The sequence below is a fragment of the Paramisgurnus dabryanus genome, chromosome 11 (genome assembly GCF_030506205.2).
Source record: "Paramisgurnus dabryanus chromosome 11, PD_genome_1.1, whole genome shotgun sequence".
In the NCBI taxonomy this organism is placed as follows: Eukaryota; Metazoa; Chordata; class Actinopteri; order Cypriniformes; family Cobitidae; genus Paramisgurnus; species Paramisgurnus dabryanus.
The window spans coordinates 22,438,267-22,461,066 of record NC_133347.1 but is presented as its reverse complement, the minus strand read 5'-3'; the positions used below and the strand labels follow the sequence as shown (position 1 = coordinate 22,461,066).

The following is a 22,800-nucleotide window of genomic DNA, read 5'->3' as shown; positions in this document are numbered from 1 at the left end:
TTTCTCATTTTTTTTCTCTTGAAATCCATTAACAAGCCATCTACATATAAACTCTCATAGGTTGAACAAACAAAATGTATTTTAATATTTAAAAACAACAAATTAGTAATCTTGATAGTCTTCCATCAATGGTAGTTTCTTTAAAATGGTAACCTATGACTTATTATTTACTGTGTGTGGTGTGGTTTGTTATTGGCTCTTGGGTTTGCCCTCACAGATGTAAGGGTAAGAGAGCGTGCAGTCTGCATCATTCCAAAACCTCCGTTTGTCCACCCGGAATCGTCCGTGAAGCTGCCCACAATCCTCACCGTTCACACGAACATGCCAGTTATCTGGTTGACCCTCATCCCAAAAGCTGAAAACAGTTTAAATGTCAGATTAAAGATGTTCAGCAGTGCATTTATTTGATCATCCCCAGATTTTGTTTAGTAATACTCTTACTGTTCATAAGCTTTATAATCTGTTCCATCGACCCAAGACCACTGGCCCTCATCTTTCTCAACAAGCCCTATCCAGTAGCTGGTAGAAAGTTTTACAATTGAAGACAAGAATTCCTGGTTAAAAGAAACAGAGACGGATCAAACATTTTACCTCACAACTAGTTATGATGCAGAATCTGATGCACTGCCTTACCAGCTCATCCATGTTATTGACAACCACTAAATGTGATTTTTTCCGGACACACATATTCTCAGCATTTTGCCAGTTCTGCCCGGCTGTCGACTGAAAATAACAGGAGTCTTTAAAAAACACCCAGTTTACCTCACACGGTCCTGGACAAACAACCAAAAACAAATCAGTAAATTATACAGGTTTTCTGCAGATGAGGAGTTCGACGAATGAGTAAAAACAGGAAATACGATGGGGTCCACATTAAAATATCCAAAGGGATTTAAAAGCTATTTTTAACTTTATACATTCAGATTTTGGATGTGCCAGACACTTTACAATAAAACAACTTATAGTGCACTGTCAGAAAAAATTGTCAAAAAATTGTCAGAAAATGTCACTGGGTCATATTTGCGCTTTTTAAAAATACTGTAGCATCTCAATGATGGCTAGGGACCCATTTTTGGCTTTTTAATCTGACAGTGTATCAAAAAACTGTACAAAAATTTAAGAATAAAGTAGAAGAATAAAGTAGAAGAAATCTACAGGTCACTAATAAACACAAAACAGATTGAAATAAAAAATGAAAAAAATCAGAAAATCATGTAAAAGAATATTTGTCAATTTACTTTCCATGCTTATTGTTTTGCTGACAATATCATTTGTAAGGTTTATTTATATAATGAAAAAGATAAAGCTGCTTTGTAAGTGGACTCTTGGACCCCACTTTTTGTCATGAGGACCCTTACCTTGCACTACAGGCTCAGGGAGTTTTTCTGAGAGATAGAGAGATACGTGACTGATATTAATGACAACATATGAACTAACACTTAAAAGTATTATGTAAACATTTCAAAAATATTTTAAGAGAAAGAAAACTAGTGACCAGTTACCCAATTGCAGAGATTTAGAAGCTTCTTTAATGGAGGCATCAAAGGTCTTAAGAGAAAGAGTAACATCAGCTACCTCTTTACTGACCTGAGAAACTGACAGGGGAAAATGTCAAGATCACAATCTACAGTGCAAATAATTACTTTCAATTAAAATGAAACGGATTAAATCACATGTTATTTCAGATCAGACTAATAAGACCAAGGGAAATTCAAGGAGAAATGCTGAAAACATACTTTTAATTCCTACAGCCACAGTCAGTATAAGCATATAAAGGACGAGAACCCCATATATTATGTACATCTTTCTGTTCTGTCTACCTGTGGTAAGAAAAATACATTTTGATAATACGACAACTGAAAATACAAATATTAAACAAGCATAGTTAAATACACTTGAAAACTTTTCACTTTTACAGTAGTTTCAATATAAAGATATTGATGATAAGGGTTTAATATAAGCCAGAGCACAAACATTTCTTAAATAAATAAAAAAATAGAAATTATACACTTGTAATGTGTGGTACTCACCAGGTTCAGGAAAAAATTTCGGAGCAGTGTGGATAATCTCATTCTCAGTTGCGTTAAAGCGGTCGTATGTTATGGAATCCATGTCTAAGATGAAAAACAAGATTTTGGATATATTTACATTCAATGTTTGAATGGCATTTATGTGTTCTTATTCTATCAGTACAAACATGATTTTAAAAAAGCAAGATAGATAACATACCAAAAATGGAAGAGTAAATAAAGAGACTTAAGTCTGAATATAACTGCAAGAGTTTCAAGGACGTGCCACGAAAACTGTTAAATATTAACTGACAGATTTCATCTGAACTTCATTTATCACAAACATGGAGAAGAGCAAAATAAACCTGTATTGCACAATTAAAACACAGAAAATGTATTTTTAAAACTGTATATGAATTCTTTGACATAAATTACTAGTACTGTAAATGAAACAAAATTGTATATTTAAAAGTCCAAATTTAAAAGATTATTTCTTGTAAAATTACAAGTGAAGTTGTACCTTAAAATCTTTCATAAATTGAGGACAGTAACATGCAGTCATATAAAGATGTCAAAATACAAATTTTCAAATTTGTTAAATCTTTCTGTTTATGTTGGTTTTCCCTTCCTCTGCTCCTGTCCTGATAGTTCTCTGTTTTCTGTCCTTATGCAATAGTATAACTGATAGCAGAATCAACAGTATAGCATCCCATTGGGCTTTTATCTTTAAAAAGATCTTATTTAAAATGACAATATGGGAACACTTATATTGTGTGTGAAACATGATCAAATGCATTGTTGTTAACTGCCAGTGATCAGCTCATTCAATATTATCAATATTAAGAACTGTGCTTAATTTTCCATGAAACTAGAATTATGATTTGCACACAGTGTGACACACATTCCTAAAACATCTGGCTTTCCAGCATACAAAAAAATTGGGGTGGGATGAGGAAATAATTTGATGATGAGCTGAAAATAACTCACATTGCAGAAATATTAATTTAAAGAAAAAAATATATTATTCATGCATTGTCTTTAAAAATGTAGTTTTACTGAAAAACATCAACAAACCGAGTAGCCTACAATTTTATTTACCTAAATTAAGCATTTAGAAACACACATGTTGTAAAAAAACAAAACATTCTACACATATGATTTTCTGTAATTGATATGTTCTCTCTTTGAGTACAAAAGATTGTATATTTACTGGTAATCAGTACCTGGTTTACAATCTGGGATTTTGATTTGCACCAGTGTTATTTTTACTGTTGGTTAAAGTTTTAACACACTCTCTTCCTACTGCTCCTCTAAGCACCCAAAGTTCTGCCTATTTGGTTTATTTGAATTTAAAGATATTCACATCTTCTCACGTTTATTAATAACCAATTTGATTAAACCAATGTTAAAATTACTTACGGAATACAAATTCTGTGTTTCTGTGAAATAATTACAATTACATTATTATTATTATACAGTTTTGTTGTAACATTTTTTTGTTGGGTTGTAACACCTGTTTACCCATTCGAAATTAGTTACAGTAGGTAAAAAAATTTGTAAAATACAGTATAAAGCATTTAAACAAACAGAATTACAACTGTTATTTAAATAAGTAGGTTTTCTTTTTTTATTTGATACAGAACTTCACCTCGTGCTTTTTCATCTACATGTTTACAAAAACTTGAAATATCACGGTTGATCAGCCCGAGAGGATTGTAACATTATTTTCCAAAGTTGCCACGCAGTAAAAGTGACTAACACAAACACACACACATTCTGGTTTCCATGTTTTGTGGGGAAATTTTTTTATTCTATACAAACTGTACTATTCCATTAACCTACCCCAGTCCTTAACCCCAACCATCACAAAAACCTTTCTCCTACTTCACATTTTCAAAATACATCATTTTGTTTGATTTATAAGCTTGTTTCCTCATGGGGACCTCAAATACGTGATAATTACCAGGTACACACACACACACACACACGCACGCATGCACGCACGCACACACTGCACACACATCTGTTATGTATTTAAAATTGCTGAATGCTATTTGAATTGTTTTTAATTAAAATGTTTGGGTGGGATGTGGTGATTATTGTAAAAAAGAAAAGTTGATTACCATACAAAAATGCACTCACAAGCTTTAAAATATCCAAATTTTCCAACCCATCATGAAAGCAATTTTGTATTATACAATAATTTACATAGTTTAGGGATAAATTACCAAAGTTAAAGCTTCTTTAGTATTTGCAGACATACAAAATATGGCATATTTTTATTTGAGACACAAAACCTCTCACTTTTTCCTTACATTAAATGTGCATGAAATATAGGCATAGATTGTATGCCAATAAAAGAAAAAAACAACATCTACCATCAATTAACTTTTACAAACATCTAAAAATATCAGAGTTATGCACACAGAGCACCATAATTCAGTTGGCAAAATGTTCCTACTATATACTACACTTTTCTTAGTTTGCGTTCACAAATATAATATCGTTTACTATTACAGTCAGCATAATGTAACAGACGTGCGCTTTCGATTCCATTCAAGTGAATGCAGGACTCCACATCACCATGACCAGGTTGACCGATATCCCAGAAACTAAAAAAAGATCAAACCATCTCAGTAACCAGTATTTTGACATGAAAAAAGGTTCCAAAAAAAGGTTTCCTTTTCAAGGGAAATCACAGAGAACATAATTACAGTTTAACATGTAAGGAAGGCTATATTCTCTTACTTTGTAGTTAAATGATAATTATCTCCATTTACCCAGCTCCATTTACCCGTTCCATCTCTTTTCAGACCAATCCAGTAGTCAGTCGTCTTTTGAACAACTTTTGAAATATACTCCTAAAATCAAGACATCATCTTTAATAAACAAATAAAAACATAGATCAAAGAAACACGTGGGGTTGCTAACTTCTTACCAGCTCCTCCTCACTGTTCACAACCATTAGGTGAGCCCCATGCTCATGACATAGAGACTTTGATAATTCCCATGTCTCATGAGCTTCAACTAACAAATAACAGCTGTTATTTTAGGCGATCCAACCATCCGAACAGGGCCCTGTATTTAAGAAAACACAAACAGACATGATTTTTATACTTATGGTAAACAGTGGAAACATGGTAAAGATTTTGTTAATTTCTGTAAAAACACAGAACAGCTTCATAAGCTAACTGATAAAATCCCTAAAGTAATGTACTTTTATTTTTATATGCTATTTCTCAGTTATTGTACATGGAAAAGCATTAATTTTAAAGTAAATGTATAAACTGCAGAACATAATGTAAAATTACAGAAAAAAACGGTATGTTTGTGTTACGGAAAATTTCTGTAATTTATTGTGCCCGTTTTTTTACAAATTTTTCCAAATGTAAAATTACAGAAAAAAACAGTATTTTGTATAACAGAAAATTTCTGTAATTTATTGTGCCCATTCTTTACAGATTTTGTTTAATTACAGAAAAAAACAGTATTTTGTATTACGGAAAATATCTGTAATTTATTGTGCCTGTTTTTTTACAGATTTTTTAAATAAAAAATTACAGAAAAAGCATTATTTTGGATTATGGAAAATTTCTGTAATTTATTGTGCCCGTTTCTATGGATTTTTAAAATGTAAAATTACAAAAATAAACAGTATTTTGTATTACGGAAAATTTCTGTAATTTATTGTGCCCATATTTTACATTATTTTTAAATTGTACCTTTTTTACAGATTTTTTTACAGTGGCAGGCAGCTTCATAAACTAACTGATAAAAGCCGTAATTTACAGGAATTTACCATTCAAAGATAATATTGTTATGATTTTTACGTTCATTATTTTTAGGGTTAAAGGGATGTTTATCAATGGTAATATTCTGTACTTTAATTAATTTTGACTGTAAAATCATCTCTGTGTTTTTACAGTTTATTGCACATAATTTTGAAAAATTTTCTTTTTCTGTAATTTGACGGAATTTGTCTGGAAACTCTGCTGCCAGACTTTTACTCATTTTTTACACAATTTTTTTACACTGTGCTTTGGTGTTTATGATTGTAGATATGTCAAAATCCCCCCACCCCAAAAAATGGTCCCTAGATTGTACCCTTTTTAAAAATTACTCATTTGCACTTAAAAAGTTCATATACTTCAAAGTACATATTGTTACCAAATCTATCCATATTTTAAATGGTATATGACCTGTTACAGCTAGGGAATATTTATTATCCATTTTGTCTGACAGTGTATGTATCAATATATAACAAATGTATATAAATTATAGTTGTAATGACATACAACACAATATTTAAACTAAATGCTAACATATTATTATATTATTATCTATTACTTCATCTTGTAACATGTCATACCTTTGTATTGGAATGGAATAGGTGTTTTTTCATCAGAAAAAAGGCTTTTGTTCTCATCTCTCTGTGGGTTCTTGGAAACTTGAGGATTGTAAATATAATTACCACAAATCAGTAATCCATAAAAATGTGCTAAAACAATTCATTTAGTTTTCATTGGTGTAACTTACAGTTAAGACCTGTTACGATTCCTATTACCAAGAATGACAGAATAAAAAGAACCAAAAACATGGCACATGCCAATTTGCCTAAAGATGACACAAAGACAATTATGGTAAATACACTTTAAATGAAACATCACATAAAAAACATTATAACAAATAAGCACTCACTGTATGTTGGGTGAAAAGTAAAACATATTACTGTAAGTACTGCATTTTTATAAAGTGATGCTTTTGCCTTTAGAAAAGAAGGGGCATGACAAACAGATTTAAATGCAATGCATTTGTCTCTTCATTACTTGCCTTGATGGTAAAAGGGATCCACATTATCAGGATCTCCCTCTGCATCTTCTGTGCATTTGTTGCCCTGCATTCCTTGAGGTCAGCCTATAGATTATGATGACATCAAAAACATATTTGCCACTTCCCTGAAACATGTTCCCTGTTTGCAGCAAACCTATACAAGTACTGTGTCATAATAAAAATGAATATAAAAACATTGAAACAAGCATTCTGAATAAGAAAACAACTGTTTTAATGTTTAAAACCTAATAAAGAACTCAAAAGAGAATTGTTCAACTTACTGATGAAGTTGTTGCTTTGTGACACACGCAGTTTCCATAGCACAAAGTGGAAAAGGAAGATTTTTGCAAAGGCAGAATGACGCCAGAGGGGTTGGTCCTCTCCTCCAAGCCAAACCGAAGCTCTGGGTTTTCTGCCAAAAGCATATTGCAGTTGCCAGAAGTGCATGACAACATAACTATAAAATATACATGTTTTGGTGGCAAGTCAGAAAAACAACTGTCCACAACTTTTACTGTCACCAGTGGGTGTCACAGTTGTGCTTATTTGTGTCCTTGTGTTTTGGCATCTTGTGTATTATTTTGTCTTAGTTTATTGTTAGTCACCTTAGTTATTATTGTCACCTCTGTCTTTTAGTTGCCACATACATCTCTATGTTTTATACCAGTGGTTCCCAAACTTTTTAGCATGCGGCCCCCCTTGTGTACAGTGCATTTTTTCGCGGCCCCCCAAAGAAAATTTGTTACAAAAAACTGTTCTAAAACTCAACATTTTAATAAAAAAAAAAAACATTAAATTATACAAAGAAGTAGTGCTTTTGGTTAGTAGCCTTATTTTTTTAGGTTTAATTACACAGAATTCATGATAAATTGATGTATTTCATAAAATGTCATAAAACTGGGGCCCCCTGGCACCATCTCGTGGCCCCCCTGGGGGCCCTGGCCCCCAGTTTGAAAATTACTGTTTTATACCCCTGCTTTATTTCTATTCCTTTCCCTGTTCTCTTTTTTGTTAAGTGTGTTTGTGTCTTAAAAGCAGTTACAAATATTAGAAAAATAAAGTGCTTAAAAAGACGATCTATGTCTCTTGTTATTTAGTGTTAAAGGAAAAACTTCACAGAATTCTGCATGTCTTTGAAAATATAACATAAATGCTTTTGCTTTTAAAGTTTCTATACTTAAAAACAAAAATTAAATACATATGCTAATTATTTACAGTGTGGTTATATTATTTGTAATCGTAACACATAAATAATAGCATATTCATACTAATATTAGCTCTCTACTTGATTCTGATTGGTCAGTCGTGACATTAGCGTAATTTATCTCGACAGGTACCAAAATGTTTAATGGTCAGTCGTGACATTAGCGTAATTTATCTCGACAGGTACCAAGATGTTTAATGGATCACTGTCTTTTTTCTAATGCAAGCTTTATATTTGTCACAAATTAGCTGATAAAATTATATTTTTTCGCAGGCACCGATTGGTGCGTAAATGTAGCTCCGTGTCAGTAGGTGGCAGTGGCGTCGGTTTCCGGTACAAACGTCAGCCTTAAAGCTTCTTCCGCCTCTGTTGTTTCAGTGCATCCGTAAAGATGGCGACGATCGGACGTCTGTCCCAAAAGCTCTTCAAGTCCGTTGCTTTGACCCAGAGCCGTCAGCTCTCAGCTGTAGCTCATGGCGAGCAAGCAGGTCAGATACCTTCTTTAAGTAATTTAAAACACGCTGTATTATAGAGCCAAACCGTAACAAATAGCTATAACTCTTCTCTTTGACCTTGTGGTTATGGAGCTGATCGGAAGGGTTGTTTAATGTGGAGATGACATAGGACTCCATATAGCAGTTATTTAATTAATTTATACTGTAAGATGACGATAATTTAGTGAATGATCTCTGAATATAACCTAACCTGTGAAATAGTTAAGGTGGTTAGCCGACTATGCAGCTACCTAATGCGAGTTCGTCACGTCTACCAAATGTCTGACACGTGTAAACAAGTGTTGTTTATATTTTTCTGTTTTATGTATGTTTAGCCAAGACATGGAAGATATTGTCGTTCGTGGTGGCTCTGCCTGGAGTGGCTGTGTGTATGGTGAATATGTATCTGCGCTCTCAGCAGCACAACCATGGACAACCTGAGTTCATTCCCTACACCCATCTGCGCATCCGCAGCAAGGTATAAAAATATCCATTGCTCATTTAAATGCATTTATGCATTTGCAGATGATATTATCCTTAACGACTTGCAGTACATAACAATGTATATTTATCCTTGTTTCCTGTGACTCCAACCAATGACCTTTTGCACTGCTAACCCAATGCTCTGCCAATTTAATTTAATGTACAGTCAGTGGAGTCTGGCATAATGCACACACGAAGTCTGGGTTTGTACTGAAACTACCCTTGTGTGTTTGCATGTAACTGATGTACAGATTTTAGTAGTGTTTTATCACATATTATATTGACTTACAGGATCAAATGCACTACAATGACACCACATGTTGTGAACTTGTGACAATTATATATTTAGTTTAACAGGCTTAATTTAAAATTGTGGATTTCCAAGACAGTTTGAAGTAATAAATAATGTTTAAAAAAATCAAGTTGTTGGAGAGCTGCTAGTTTGTTCTGACATTGAAAGTCTGTGCACTCTGCACTGTAAGTGAGATCTGAAGTCCTTTAAAAATGGAGGCTGTGACCTAACACATGGTCACCTACCAGCTGCAATGCATTTAAGAGCAATAGAGATATATAGATCAAAACACAATAGTCGTACAATAGCTGCTACATGCCTACCTTTACGTTGTAATATACAATTTTAAATGTATATAAAAATTCAAATGCAAAATAAAATCTGGACTCTGTGCAGGGTTGCCAGGTTTTCGCACAAAACCTGCCCAATTGCTACTCAAAACTTACCCAAAGTGTTTTGAGGAGGGGATGGCAGGGTTCATCTGCTAAAATTTGCAATCCCTGTGCTAAATATCACATTATTAGGGTCACTACAATGGAAAAACAAAACATGACAGGACCATATACTGTAAAATATATGGATGTAGTGTCTGTGACCTCACCCATAGATTTGTGAAAAGCTTTTAAGAAGCCAATAGTTGATGGAGCCTGCCGTCGCATCACTCACGGATAACTGAAAATGGGTTAAGAAGCGGGACGTCAGTGAGGTGAGGTGGCTGGTTACTGAAACCACACCGGCCTAGCTTGACGGTAGTGACAGCACTGGCAGTTCACCTGTCACTCAAGTGGCCATGCCCTTAATTATGCAGAATTTAATGATTAATTTAATTTAAACGGATGAGTTAAGCAGAAAATGTACCCCCTCACAGTTGTCATGAAGGGCAAAATTGGTTATGATAACCAGTTTAACAGCAGATGTATGGCTGATATAAGTGTCAATTACCTTTATCATTTATTGACGACAAATGAGATGTACACAAAATATTTGAAAGAAATGGAAAGAAATATTTATTTTGCACACTATTTACTGAAAATTCACAAAAATGGTGATGATTCATTCACATGGCCATTAGCAAGGCTAAAACAGTGTCTGGCTACATATCTGAAAAGTGTTCCTGTAGCTCGATTGATAGAGTATTTCGTAACGCAAATTTCATGGGTTTGATCCAGGGAGTACACTTACTTGATAACGTAAACAGCTTGAATGCACTGCAAGTCGTTTAGCATTAAACCGTCTACACAGACATGAGATTTGGAGCATCACATTGTGATTTATTTAATAATTTCATATTGATTTCAATCTTGGACGTGGCCTTAATCTGTCAATATTAAGGATTTACATTTTTCGCTATATGTTCAAGTAGGATGATATTCTGTAGGAAACAGTAAATCACAAAAAAACACAATGACTTTAGCTGGGTTTACAACACACACACTGGGTCACAATTTATTTTGATTTTGTCCCTTTAAATTAATGTTTTGAAAAAATGTATTCATATAAATGTTAAATAAAATGTAAAAATGTGTTGTTTTCATAGTTAAACAATAAATTAATGTCTCTCTTTCTTTCTGTTTTTCTTTCTCTCTCTCTCTTTCTTTCTCTCTCTCTCTCTCTCTCTCTCTCCCGATCACTAAAACGTTGTCTTTAGCGTTTCCCATGGGGTGATGGCAACAAGTCGCTCTTCCATAATCCCCATGCCAACCCTCTCCCTGACGGATATGAGCATCACGATGAGTAAAGGGTGTTAGGAACGTACCCTGATCTACCTTACAGGGACCACAGGCATGGACCACTCCTCAGTTTTATTCAGTTTACGTGATGTCTCTTCAGTATGTTGAGCTTACCTCTGTGCTGCACACGCCTTGTGTGAAAGCACCTTATGGAAAGAGTTACATCTACTCCTGGACCATTGTATCACACTGTCTGCTTAAACTTACCTGAAAATAAAAATCTATTCTTTAACTTATAAATTGTGTTCAGTGTGTCTTATTTAAAGAGAATGACTGATAAAATATCACACTGTACAAAACTTTTCTTTTACTAATGTTTTGTTGTAAATGCTTAATGTGATTATTTACTTTAGGGAAATGTTCAATATTATATTTTATTTCAATATCATGGGTACAAAATTATATTTGAAGCATAAATATAAATGTGCATTTCTCGAACGCCACCACAGAAACTCGAAGCTTAAAAGAGAAACATCAAGTTTGTCCCTACATGCTTGCCATACTGTCAAGTCTCTCTCACATGACTTTCCACTTGTGACTCGCATTCCTGACCAAAAATGCCGTTTATGAAATGTGAGATATGAATAGTTTACATTCAATATACTATGAATATATATGGGTAGTCGTGACATTGTGTAAGCTGTATTTAGCGAAACTAAGTTAACTGATGAAGTAATTCGGTTAAACTTCAGTGCAACACACGTGAGTTTCCTGTGCTCTGCGTTGCGCAAGTCAACAACGGTGAGTGTAAATATTTGTGTAGCACTTTGTCAGCAACACTTGTTGATTGTACAAGTAACAACGCGCAGGTGATGTATACAAAAACCCAAACATTAGGGTCTTAGTGCACGCCAGTAAGCGGTCCCAAATATTAGTTTGCAAATGTTTGGTAACACACTTATGTTTAAAACGAGAAACATAGCTGCAAATGTACAAGCAGTGAGTTTTCCCCTCTGCCCTTATATGGTCTACGTTACAACAAATAGATATTTGTTTCCGGATGAATTCCATAGTTCGAACAGGTACTTACTGTTGTACTTCGTGTTTATTATTATATCTCTTTAGGTTTAGAAGGCTTAATTTTTAATAATAAAATAACATTACATATTGTCATGATGCAGTATTGTGTAAACATCGTTTTGTAAATGGTATTTGTGGTATTGTAAATGAATGGAAGGTTACAAGTTCATGTGCTTTCTTAACAGATCACCGCCAATGGCTGGAACAAATGCTGTAAATGATTCAAGACGGTGAGTGTAAAATAATGTTTATTAGTTTAAAACCCCCTCCCCAAAAAAGTTGATGTGCACCTTCAAATTAATATAAAACTGACATTTTCTGGTCTAGAAGCCTAATCTTGGTCATGTTCTTAAAGAAGAAAGTTTATTTATGGATGTGAAAATATGAAACAGAAAAAATTGTTATAGCAGTTTACATTAAAAAAATACATAAATAATGCAATAACAGATTCATTTTATTAATAAAAGTATAAAAAAGTAATTGTTTGACAACAGAAATGCTGTAAAAATTATGTCACAAGTCCCAAATAGTACCAAATTTCAAGTTAACCCCTTTAGACCCTAAGTCCAGTGGAATGGACAACACATGGTTTGTGGTTCAAACCAATACAAATTCTGATCAACCAACCAAACAAAATAAGGCACACTGGTTAAACACCTGAAAAATCAGGTCTGAATTGGTTAAAATCACAAAGAATTCGTTGTCACTTTTTTGTGTGTTTTTACCAACAAAAAATACTAGTTGTCATTAGTTTGCTGCATACTCTTTTCACAAATTAAAAAAAATAATTTCATTGCATTATTATTACTGCTAATCGGTTTTGAAATACTAAAATTAAATTCTTAGAGCTTTTTAATGATACATAGTTTGTCAACATTTTTGAAAATGTACAATAGGATATAGTGTTATGAATATATAATAATTAATATGCATTCCTATGGGGGGGGGTCATGTTACAAAAAACTGTGACTAGGTAATTTCTATCATTAGATCACTTTAAAAATATGTAAACTGCACTCTTAGATCTTTTCAATAATATATAATTTATCATGAATTGATAAGAATTCACATGCAAAACACTGAAGAAAAAGTAGGTGTCCCACTGGCAGGACAGTGACATTTAGCAGGATTATCAATGGTTTGAGGCACACTCTTTTAATAAATAAATCGCTTACTCCCCCTACATAATTATTTCATAAAATACTGCTTAGATATGTTTTCTAGAGCCTTAGACCTTTCCAACGATATATAGGTTGTCATGATTCGATAGAAATTTGCATCCAAAACAAATGATGTAAACTTAGGTGTCCCATATACGGGACGGGTGACGGTTAAGGGGTTTTAAAGACTGCTGTTTGAAACGAAAGGTCACATGTTTTCCTCAAAGAGTTGCAGTGATTCATTAAAAATTACTTATTTGATCCATCCATCGGAAAACACAATGTTGATTTAAGTAAATAGAGTCATGGATGCATTATTGAAAAAAAAACATATAATCTTTAACAGTTTCTATTAACATGTTTGTTTAAACTTATCAGTGACTTTGTTGGTGTAAATGTGAACTACCACTCATCTTTTTTTGTCGTTTTCCAGATGCCTTTTCTTCTTCCTCTATGATAGTTCAAAGGTGCAAGAGGAAGGAGACCAGACAAGAGATGGCATATACTACTTCTATCCTGAAGATGTAATGAAAACCATTAGAGACTTTTGACAAAGCATTCAATTTTATTCCTGACGGTGGGAATGTGACAATCAAAACATTATAAAATAGCAGGATATTTTATAAGAAAACTCTTATAATTCTTTATAGTGTAACGTTTTATTTATTGTAGACTAGACATTAATGACATGAAAGTATCTCCATGTTGTACAGACACCAGCAGACCATCAGGATCTCCTCTGCGGACAGCTGGCCGGTGTGTGTCGTTGTGTGTCCGAGCTGTCCACATCTCCTGTACGCCTGCTGCGTCTGCGCAAGAGCAAATATGCAGTTCGCATGAAGGATAAGTTTATTTGGGTATGAGAAATTCCTGCTATTGGTCATAAACTTATAAATGTGTTTTGCTTTTAAATATGGTTATACTTGTTTGAATGGTGATCTTTCTATGGTTGTCAGGCTTTAAGCTGTGTGGGAGACATTCCAGATGTGAGCGTATGTGACTTTTTAGATCAGCTGATCAATCTATTCTGTTTTTATAATGGACCGGTGCGTCAAAGCTACCAGGTATTGAAATCAAAGCTACTACTACTACACTGTTATGTACTAATCACTGAATATGAAAGTGTTTCTTAGCCAAAAGATTTTTCATCACAGATTTTTTATTCTTTCCACAGTTAAACAGTAAAGTGGAGTTAGCATCAAGATGGGCCAAATACCTCTGTCACCTGCAGGGCGGCTCCACTGAGCTGCACAATATCTTTAGCTGCTTGAAGACTGTTGATTCTTTGAATGTAAGTAAATACGTTTGGAATACGTCTTTAAAACCCTTTCTGTGAAATCCAGGCTAAAGTCTCATAATCTAACTATGTGAAAAGAAGCATAAAAGGTTAATTTTCCTCATTGATTTAAATATTTTCTATGACCTTATTTGCTTAATATTGAAGATATCAAGATTATATTTTCACAGAATGTTCTTTATATTATATTTATATTATATTGTGAATTTATGCAGAACACAGGAATTCATAAAAAAACATTACTTTTCACAGACTGAGTCACATTTATTAGCCTCTGGTTATTCACGTGACGTTCATTATTTTGTGTACGTATAGATATTTTAAATGTGAAAGGGCTAAAATGTAAAAATCAATTTGCAGCTTATTTGCATACATTATCTTTTTTGAGGACCAAGTCTAAAATTTCTGGTTTTATTTCATTTTGAAAGAATATTTGGCGGATAATTGCAAAAATGTCAATGTGGTGTAACTGGTATTTTTTTATTAAAATATACATATAGGGGCGGTTTCTCGGACAGGGATTAGACTAGTCCTAGACTTAAACACTTTTAAGAGCTCTCCAAACTGAAAACAACTTGCACTGGCATATCTTAAAACACATCAGTACCCTTTGTTTTACCTCAAAATGCACACAGGTTATGTTTTTACTAAGGCATGTTTGTTAAAACTAGTTATATTTCCTAATTTAACTAAGGCTTAGTCCTGGATTAAGCTATTCCTGGTCCGGGAAACCGCCCCATAATCATCTACTTTAGTGTAATATGATTTTTTTTTACATACATTTTTACATCATTTGTCAAAGATTATTTAGAAAGAGCTGTTTTCAGCATACTGTATATCAGGACAAATATTACAAAAACACATTAAAATTTACATTTAGAAATAACTAATAAAGTTATATTTTAAAATTATTATATTTTTTTATTTTTTGGATGATTATGCTTACATGCCATCAAGGTGGATAAAATATTTAATATTTCTCATTTTTAGGCACAATTGATGGTTACAACATTTGACAATTTCAGGTCCATTCAGTCTTAACTTTCATAAAAATGGTGCAAATGTAATTTTTTTATTGCATAAGATTAAAATAAATACACTGTGCATTGACATAAACCTGATGCATGCTTTAAAAAAAGAATTTCAGCTAAAGAAAGCCTAGAATTTAGCTGAATTTTTACCAATCCATGTGTTTTAAGCTTGTTTAATTTGCACAGTTTTAACAAAATTGAACCAAACTGGTCTATTCATTCACTTAATTTTTAGATTGATCCTCTGCTGCTGTTGAAAGCTGCGCTTATTCTACAGGCATGTCAGCGATGCCCTCTCGTGTTAGCAGGTTGTATCCTGTACAGGGGCAGGTGAGATGATATATCCGAGTTTTAAAGGGACAATTTAGAATATATAATATACAAATATATGCATTTGAAATACTTTTTATGCTTTTTCTTTAAAACACTATCAGGCTTTTTACCAAATGTGACCCTGGACCACAAAACTGGTCTTAGTAGCATGGGTGTATGCACTGTTTGGGTCAGAATTGTTGATATTTATTTTATGCCAAAACCCATTAAGATATTATGTAAAGATCATGTTCCATGAATCATGATATATCGTAAATTTCCTACCAGAAATATATAAAATTTTGGATAGCACTTATAAAAATAAATTAAATATTTTATTTTTATTTTTTTTTGCACTCAGATTTCAGATTTTTAAATATTGTCTTATGCTAACAAACCATGCATCCATGGAAAGCTTATTTATTTAACTTTTAGATTATGCCAAATGCATAAATGTAAAGCATTTAAAGTGACAGTCATTTGTGTGTTGTTCAGGGTGGTGAGTACTCAGATGCCTCCTGCCCTGACAGTGAAGGTGATGGTGTACGAGACAGAAACTTACAGCCAGGTACAATCATACACACAGATCATACCATTCACAGACACCTGAGGAATGAGTATGAGACTGAGCTACACAAGCATGTTTTTCTTGTTTATCTATCACTACAGGACCACAGGGTGACAGCCAATGGCCTGAGCTCAACTGTGGCCACACCCCACTCAGTCACAGTTACTGCACAGGTGTTTCTGACGACTACTGAACTGCAGATGCTGTGCGGCTCCCCAGTGGATAGAGCATGCAGGTACATCCAAAAAAAGTATGCACGATGCAAGGGTGTTGCTAAGGTTTTCATGCTAGGTGTTGTTTCAAAATTCATGAGTTCAATGTTAAAATAAACAGTATTAATTTTATTTCCTGTCCTATGTATTATTTTTAGGTCTCATTGCGCTCAACCTCCATGCCAATCTAGAAAGTCCCGCCTCCTGTCACGCACTTTATCTGACATCCGGACCATAGATACAGACTCACCAAACCTAGAACCCACCCAGTGTCCCTCAATCTCCGATCAGACGACGTCATCCTCTCCCCGCTCCTCTCTTTCCGATGAGATGTGTTTCAGTCCCTCCCCCTCAGTGCTAAACACCCCCCTTCACTCCAGCCTTATGAACCAATCAGAATATTTCACTCCAGAGTCACATGACCACAACACGCCGAATGGCACAAACTCGTCCAAGGAACAATGTATAACAGAAAGTTTGAATAGAAATGATAAAAGCGATATAGATGAGAATCTGGAGACAGGAAGTTTACACTCATGGACCAAAATTAAAAGTGAAGTTGTACATTTAGATCAGGATCTTGATGCCAAAGCACTCAAAAATGGTTATCAGTTGCAGTCGAATTGTCTTGAAAACCATTTAGACGTCTCTTACCATGACAATCAGATTGACATGACCGAAGGACAACGATTGGACGCTCCCAATCATGTGACCAATGGAAACAATGAATTCCACGGAGATACAGAGAAAGAGGCAAGAGAAAACAGTGAGCAAGTAGAAAAGTCAAAACAAAGGCTTAAGGAAAATGAATCCCCATTACACAAGACCCTTACAGACCCTTCTCTGGTGCGCACAATATTGTACCAGCATAGAGTCAGAGGTCTTGTCCTTGCACTTTTGGTGGAGCCGGAATTCATCACGGATGCCACCGCCAGGGAGGAAGTGGTGAGAATTTTGCAGTGCTTGCAAATTTATATTTGTCATTTATGTATTTGTAAAGTAATTCATTGGTCAAAAAATATTGGTGTACTGATGACAAAACAACACATTTGAATGAAATCTATAAAGTCTTGTTTCTACTGTTATGCAGTATAACAGCAGTATGGCATCTCTGAATGGGCTTGAAGCTCATCTGAGGAATACCTCACCCTGGACCCCCAGCCCCCCTGGACCCTACACCTTCGCCCACTATGACTGCATTCAAAACACACTTACTAGTGAGTAAAATACCCAGACATATGTAAACACACATATAAACAGTATCCCACTTCATTTCTTGCAGTAGCATTTGAATTTTTTTCCTATAAATAAATAAATACCACCTACTTATTATTAACAATGGAAGGTAGCATACTTCATTCAAAGATATGATGCATACTTAATATTGTCCTTCCTACAATTGCACTGTTCAGGCCAGTTTGTGAGGACTTTAAGATTACATTCAGAAATGCACATGTAAGAATACAAGCAAACTGGATATTCATTTGTGGTTTAGATCGATTTAGCCTAAACACATTTACAGGAAAAAGATATGCATTACACTGATATTAGGATTATTCATCCACCCAGGCTTCGTTTCTTTCTTTTTAATAGGTAATATTGCCAACATTAGTTTTGTATGTTATGAGTATGTCCTAAAAAATAGTTTGTTGCTGTTATATGGTATTTTTGTTGTTTTAAACTGTAGCTAATGTATGTGGGCGCTCCGCTGGACCCCAGGATCGTGCATTTGTGAGGGCCACAGCACTGCTCCATTCTCATTTTTCAGAAACAGACACTCTACAAGAGGCCATTGTCAGGTTAAAGAGTTTTCATTTAAAGTGTACATTGTCGATGTTATACACATCAGATTTTCTGTTTGATGCATTCTTTATTACAAATGCCTCTGCATTTTCAAATTAAATTTGATGGTCAGTTAGTTTAAGGCACCTCTAGTTTGCATAAACAATAAACGTGATTTATTATGTGTCTCTGTACATTTGAATTACAGGAGTGCTAGTTCGGCAGTGTATGGGACCCGTAGCGCTGCCCAGGAAACGTATTTCCTCCAGCAAGGAACACCAGTCAGAAACTCTGGAAGTCCTGATGCCCAGGACAGCGCTTTCTCTCTGCCCAAAAAAGCTCGCCAACGGTTGCTTAAACATGGAGTTAACCTGCTCTAACTGAAGTCTGCATACTGATCTTCACAATGTATTTATGTATCTCATACTGCTCAGAATGTGATTAAAGGAATACTGCACCCAAACTGATTTTTTTACTTACCGACCATGTCATTCCAAAGCAGTATGATTTTCTTCTGTGGAACCAAATAGCTGTGTCCCAATTCGAAGGCTGCGACGTACAGTATATATGCTTAGAACGCATTCTTATAACGAATAAAAGCTGTGCCAATTCAAAGGCTGCTTAAAATGAAGCCTCAAAATGTGTCCTTTATCCTGCTTAAGGATAGAACAAATGGATCCTTTATAGCCGAGGCTATCCCGAGATTCATTGCACGCCTGTAACGGCTGAATATAACGGCTGGATATGTTAAAATATACATTTAAACATTTGTTAAATAAATGTGTGTATTTAGCAGAAAAAAAGTTTCTTGTCAATGTTAAGTATTGTAAGTTGTTTTGTATTAATAATATTCTGTGTATGTTACGTATATTTCTAAGGTTGAATAATTTAATATACTGTTGGTTAGTTTAATCTACATCAACGTGTCGTATTTCCTCAAATACAATTTATGTTTTTCAGGTTCCATATTTATTTTAATAAATCAAAAACGTCTCCGCTGTGTCCCACTGACAGGCGCGGGGGGGCGCGTGCAGCATGTGACGCACATTATGGATCCTCTGAAGGCGGAGGCTGCGACCTTCAAAGACCGAGTGCTCGCCTTCTAAGGTCGCGTCCTTAGAAAATCGCAAGCTTCGAATTAGGACAGCTAATGAATGTGTTTTTTTCTGTTTTTGTTTTTTTTATAAATGACTTGGTTCTTTATCATATAATAAAATTAATGTAGGGTGACAAAAGCACCATAAAACTATCCTAAAAGTCAACCAAAAGGACGATCTTTTCAAATCTTATTTTAAATCATACAGAAGTAACTAAAAGTGTACGTGACAGAGGATCTATGTAATCCTTTGCTGTTAAATCTGAATTTTAAAAACCGTTTTAAATTTTAAAAATCATTAAACCGCTATGTCTTTTTTTAATACATCAAAATTGTTGCTGAATAAGAATAAACTTTCTTTTTCAAATCTTTCTAAATTGTTTGGACATGTTGAATAAATAAATCACGTAGTATTAAACAACGTAGTATTACTTAAGTAATAAAAGTAGCATTAGTTTTTAAGATAAATTGTATTAAAATATCAAATGTATATGTTACTTAAAATAAATAAGTGACTTGAATACCTTGTGTTTGTCAGTCTATGAATAAGCATCACCTGTTTGAAGTTGACAGGAACATACATCCATCAAAAATGCGCTTGGGAGCATTTGGTTAAAAGCTATATACGGCACAAATGACCCTAAAGTGAAGTTAGTTGTGAGAAAAGAACTAGCATCATCTGTTTGTAGGTCATTAAGTTTTGTTATCTGTGTAATGAAATTCAGGCATTAGTAGCTTATATCAATTACCAAGTGAAAAGTGTCCAAATACTTTCAGTGGCTCACTGTATGTGCACGAGGATTAATGGTTTTCATACGGTTTATATCCAGTCCCAAAGAACTCTCATCCCTCTGTTGGTTGTAAAACTATTGTCAGGGTAGGGAATTATGGGGCAGAGAAGGAAAGTTTTATGCTTCCCTTGGTCGGTGTCGTTTCTCTTGCAAATGAGTATCTTGATGATGGTGCAGATGTTCTGTAATGAGGGTCATTAGGTGTAAGAATAAGAATGGGATGAACTGGCAGGGCTCTAGGCGCCTCATTATGCAGACACATTTTAAAAGGTCGATGGGGGTGCGAATGGCCGCTTAAGGGTCCCGAACACAAAACCAGGGGGAGGAGAGTCAAAAGAAGCCAGAATTCAAATTGCACAGCTTATTGTCAGAGCAGGAGGATTTAACCTCGGAGAGGTAAGGATATCAGGAGCGCAACGCCGTCAGCGGAGTTATTTGGACACTTGGAGATGGCCGCGATTACGCACGCACGGATTTCACTGCTGATCCTCGCTTTCTTGGCTTTAACCGTAGGAGTACAATGTCGATCTTTGCGTAAGCAGATTCGTAAAGTGACGTCGTTTCAAGGAGAGCGTAAAATCCGTATTGTTAACCAGAGACGGATCCGTCGAGAGCCGGGGTCCGAACGCGACCAGTGCGCCCTCCTGAGCGCGCCCTGGACGGAGAGCACCGCTCCTTTTGGGGACTGGGGTCAAATGTATCGCCTGAAGATATTATCGACGATGGGTGATGGTCCACGTCGTGCCGTTTTCCCAGAACCACCCCTCTTTCAGTTCGTTAGACGGGTTTATCGTTGTTGTCAAGTTGGATACCACTGTGGAAGTGTCAAAGGGATACAAGGACGAAAACCTGGTGGTAAGTTTTTATACAAGTATCATTTGTTGGTCTGTTTTACAATTTCCTGTGATACTAATATCAACATTATATTTTCTTGAATAGACTCCAACATTGAGTTTCTGCTTGGGGTGGATGTGTTGTCAGCACCTTTGGAGCGTGCAGAAGTTCATTTCCAATTTTCTAATCCCCAACACCTTAACATCCTCCCTGTGCTTCCCTCTTTGGAGAAACGAGGGTTCCCTACCAGGTAAGATTTCAGAGCTTGATAGATGAAGTGGGGATGGGTAGCCAACAATATGTTTTAGCACATTTATGCATTTGGATGTTTTTATCCCAAGGGACTTGTCCCCTGAGAATCAAACCCACAACCTTTACCATGCTAATGCAATGCTTTACCAACCAAGCTACAGAATATTGATACGTCCCTTGTTGTTGTTCTCTCTGCAGGTACAACGTCTGGTTGCGTGGTGGTGTGGTAGAGCTGAGAGTAGATCTGCTTGCCCTCTTCCAGGCACTGCAGCTGGCTATCGGAGGAGTCAAGAGAGGCCCAAGCCTGATGGAAATGCATCGGGTGAGGGGTTTGACCAGACCAGGGGTCCTTGACCAAAAGGAAATCCCCCCAGCCCCTCAAGACACAGCGACCGTATTGAAGGGGGAGGTGAATGAAGACATGGACGGTGCTGCCCCCCAGCAGCTGGCTTTAGAGCTTGGACTGGCATTACACTGCAGCCTAGAGAACAATATCACACAGCCCTGTCAAAATTATGGTGTGCATTTAACACATGCACCCTTTATTGCTCTGACGTACAGATAGCAATATCTTGAACAGCGTCTTGGGGGATGCATTTAAAAACTGTAACTGTGTCCAACCAAATACTGTCAATCTGTGGCCCCCCTCCCCATCATGAGTTCTTTGTGGCCATAAAGTCTATGTCCATTCAGTCCACTAACACCTGGTGTGAATGTTCCCTGGATGGTTCGCTATTTCAGGAATTGCTAATGATTCCCATTGTTTTGCGACAAAGGTTCGGCAACTCTTTTAGTGTAATTCGGAGTGGCCGGTGTAGTTATGGAACAGTATGCACTTCAGCATGTAAATTGAATTTATTAACTTATAGGTGTTATTTGTGATGAAAAAATATCACTGTATAAATGTAAATAGTGTATAATTACAATTATATATTTATATAAATAAAAAATTTGCAATGTATTTGTGTGTCCAGTATTTTTTACTGTTATAGTATTATCGCAAATGTTTTGGCATTAAACGTAATTTGATTCCAAAAGAAGTCAACTGAATTTAAATATAAAAAGGTTGAATATTAATCTGCACTCTTGAAGAATTAAAAAACAACTATGTGCAGATTTTAAGAAAGACATTAAGGCCTAAAGCCAGTTAGTTAAATTAAGATGAAAATACGTTACTGGTGTGTATCTTGAGACAAATGGCACTGGCATATTTTAAGATCTGTCAAGTTATTTTCAGTTAAGACAGCTCAAACATGTGTTTTAGTCTAGCCTCAAGCCTTGTTTGTAAAACCAAGGGTATATTATTTTATTCTTTATATCTATAAATACTCTCACAAGCATTTAACTCAAATTAACTATTCAGAAACATTGCATACATTCAAATTACTGTGTGATGTAATTAC

The 22,800-nt window shown here is 35.2% G+C and overlaps 5 protein-coding genes across 10 annotated transcripts; 3 read left to right on the top strand and 2 right to left on the bottom strand.

The window, feature by feature from the left end:
- Positions 1-61: 61 nt before the first annotated feature.
- Positions 62-2,640, bottom strand: asgrl1 (asialoglycoprotein receptor-like 1). Of its 2 annotated transcripts, none has more exons than XM_065247449.2 (8): positions 2,530-2,640; positions 2,031-2,114; positions 1,737-1,820; positions 1,503-1,595; positions 1,359-1,385; positions 634-773; positions 442-554; positions 62-355 (listed from the first exon to the last, which is right to left on the bottom strand). In XM_065247449.2, the coding sequence occupies exons 2-8, from the start codon at positions 2,110-2,112 to the stop codon at positions 190-192; spliced, it is 705 nt and encodes a 234-aa protein (XP_065103521.1). In that variant the 5' UTR covers positions 2,113-2,114; positions 2,530-2,640; the 3' UTR covers positions 62-189. The 2 variants fall into 2 exon arrangements, with proteins under 2 accessions (XP_065103521.1, XP_065103520.1); XM_065247448.2 differs by lacking the exon at positions 2,530-2,640 and adding an exon at positions 2,230-2,372.
- A 1,609-nt stretch (positions 2,641-4,249) lies between these two features.
- On the bottom strand, positions 4,250-7,184 carry LOC135741408 (uncharacterized). Of its 4 annotated transcripts, none has more exons than XM_065260074.2 (7): positions 7,121-7,184; positions 6,840-6,923; positions 6,546-6,623; positions 6,379-6,456; positions 4,948-5,087; positions 4,758-4,870; positions 4,250-4,621 (listed from the first exon to the last, which is right to left on the bottom strand). In XM_065260074.2, exons 2-5 carry the CDS (start codon positions 6,907-6,909, stop codon positions 5,059-5,061), a joined length of 255 nt encoding a protein of 84 aa, XP_065116146.2. In that variant the 5' UTR covers positions 6,910-6,923; positions 7,121-7,184; the 3' UTR covers positions 4,250-4,621; positions 4,758-4,870; positions 4,948-5,058. The 4 variants fall into 4 exon arrangements, with proteins under 4 accessions (XP_065116146.2, XP_073672262.1, XP_073672260.1 ...); XM_073816161.1 differs by having other exon boundaries at positions 4,790-4,870; XM_073816159.1 differs by having other exon boundaries at positions 6,840-7,004; positions 7,121-7,172.
- A 1,187-nt stretch (positions 7,185-8,371) lies between these two features.
- On the top strand, positions 8,372-11,282 carry cox6a1 (cytochrome c oxidase subunit 6A1). Its single transcript, XM_065260075.2, has 3 exons — positions 8,372-8,531; positions 8,873-9,015; positions 10,961-11,282. Exons 1-3 carry the CDS (start codon positions 8,435-8,437, stop codon positions 11,048-11,050), a joined length of 330 nt encoding a protein of 109 aa, XP_065116147.2. The 5' UTR covers positions 8,372-8,434; the 3' UTR covers positions 11,051-11,282.
- Positions 11,283-11,552: 270 nt separating this feature from the next.
- hps4 (HPS4 biogenesis of lysosomal organelles complex 3 subunit 2) lies at positions 11,553-19,944 on the top strand. 2 transcript variants are annotated; one of them, XM_065247445.2, is made up of 13 exons: positions 11,553-11,783; positions 12,248-12,292; positions 13,656-13,746; positions 13,936-14,079; positions 14,179-14,286; positions 14,397-14,513; positions 15,786-15,880; positions 16,358-16,430; positions 16,532-16,680; positions 16,801-17,587; positions 17,733-17,859; positions 18,330-18,441; positions 18,633-19,944. In XM_065247445.2, the coding sequence occupies exons 2-13, from the start codon at positions 12,258-12,260 to the stop codon at positions 18,802-18,804; spliced, it is 2,010 nt and encodes a 669-aa protein (XP_065103517.1). In that variant the 5' UTR covers positions 11,553-11,783; positions 12,248-12,257; the 3' UTR covers positions 18,805-19,944. The 2 variants fall into 2 exon arrangements, with proteins under 2 accessions (XP_065103517.1, XP_073672349.1); XM_073816248.1 differs by having other exon boundaries at positions 16,532-16,665; positions 18,633-19,942.
- Positions 19,945-20,043: 99 nt separating this feature from the next.
- Positions 20,044-22,375, top strand: LOC135741459 (uncharacterized). Its single transcript, XM_065260143.2, has 3 exons — positions 20,044-21,166; positions 21,251-21,395; positions 21,596-22,375. Exons 1-3 carry the CDS (start codon positions 20,761-20,763, stop codon positions 21,960-21,962), a joined length of 918 nt encoding a protein of 305 aa, XP_065116215.2. The 5' UTR covers positions 20,044-20,760; the 3' UTR covers positions 21,963-22,375.
- Positions 22,376-22,800: the final 425 nt, after the last annotated feature.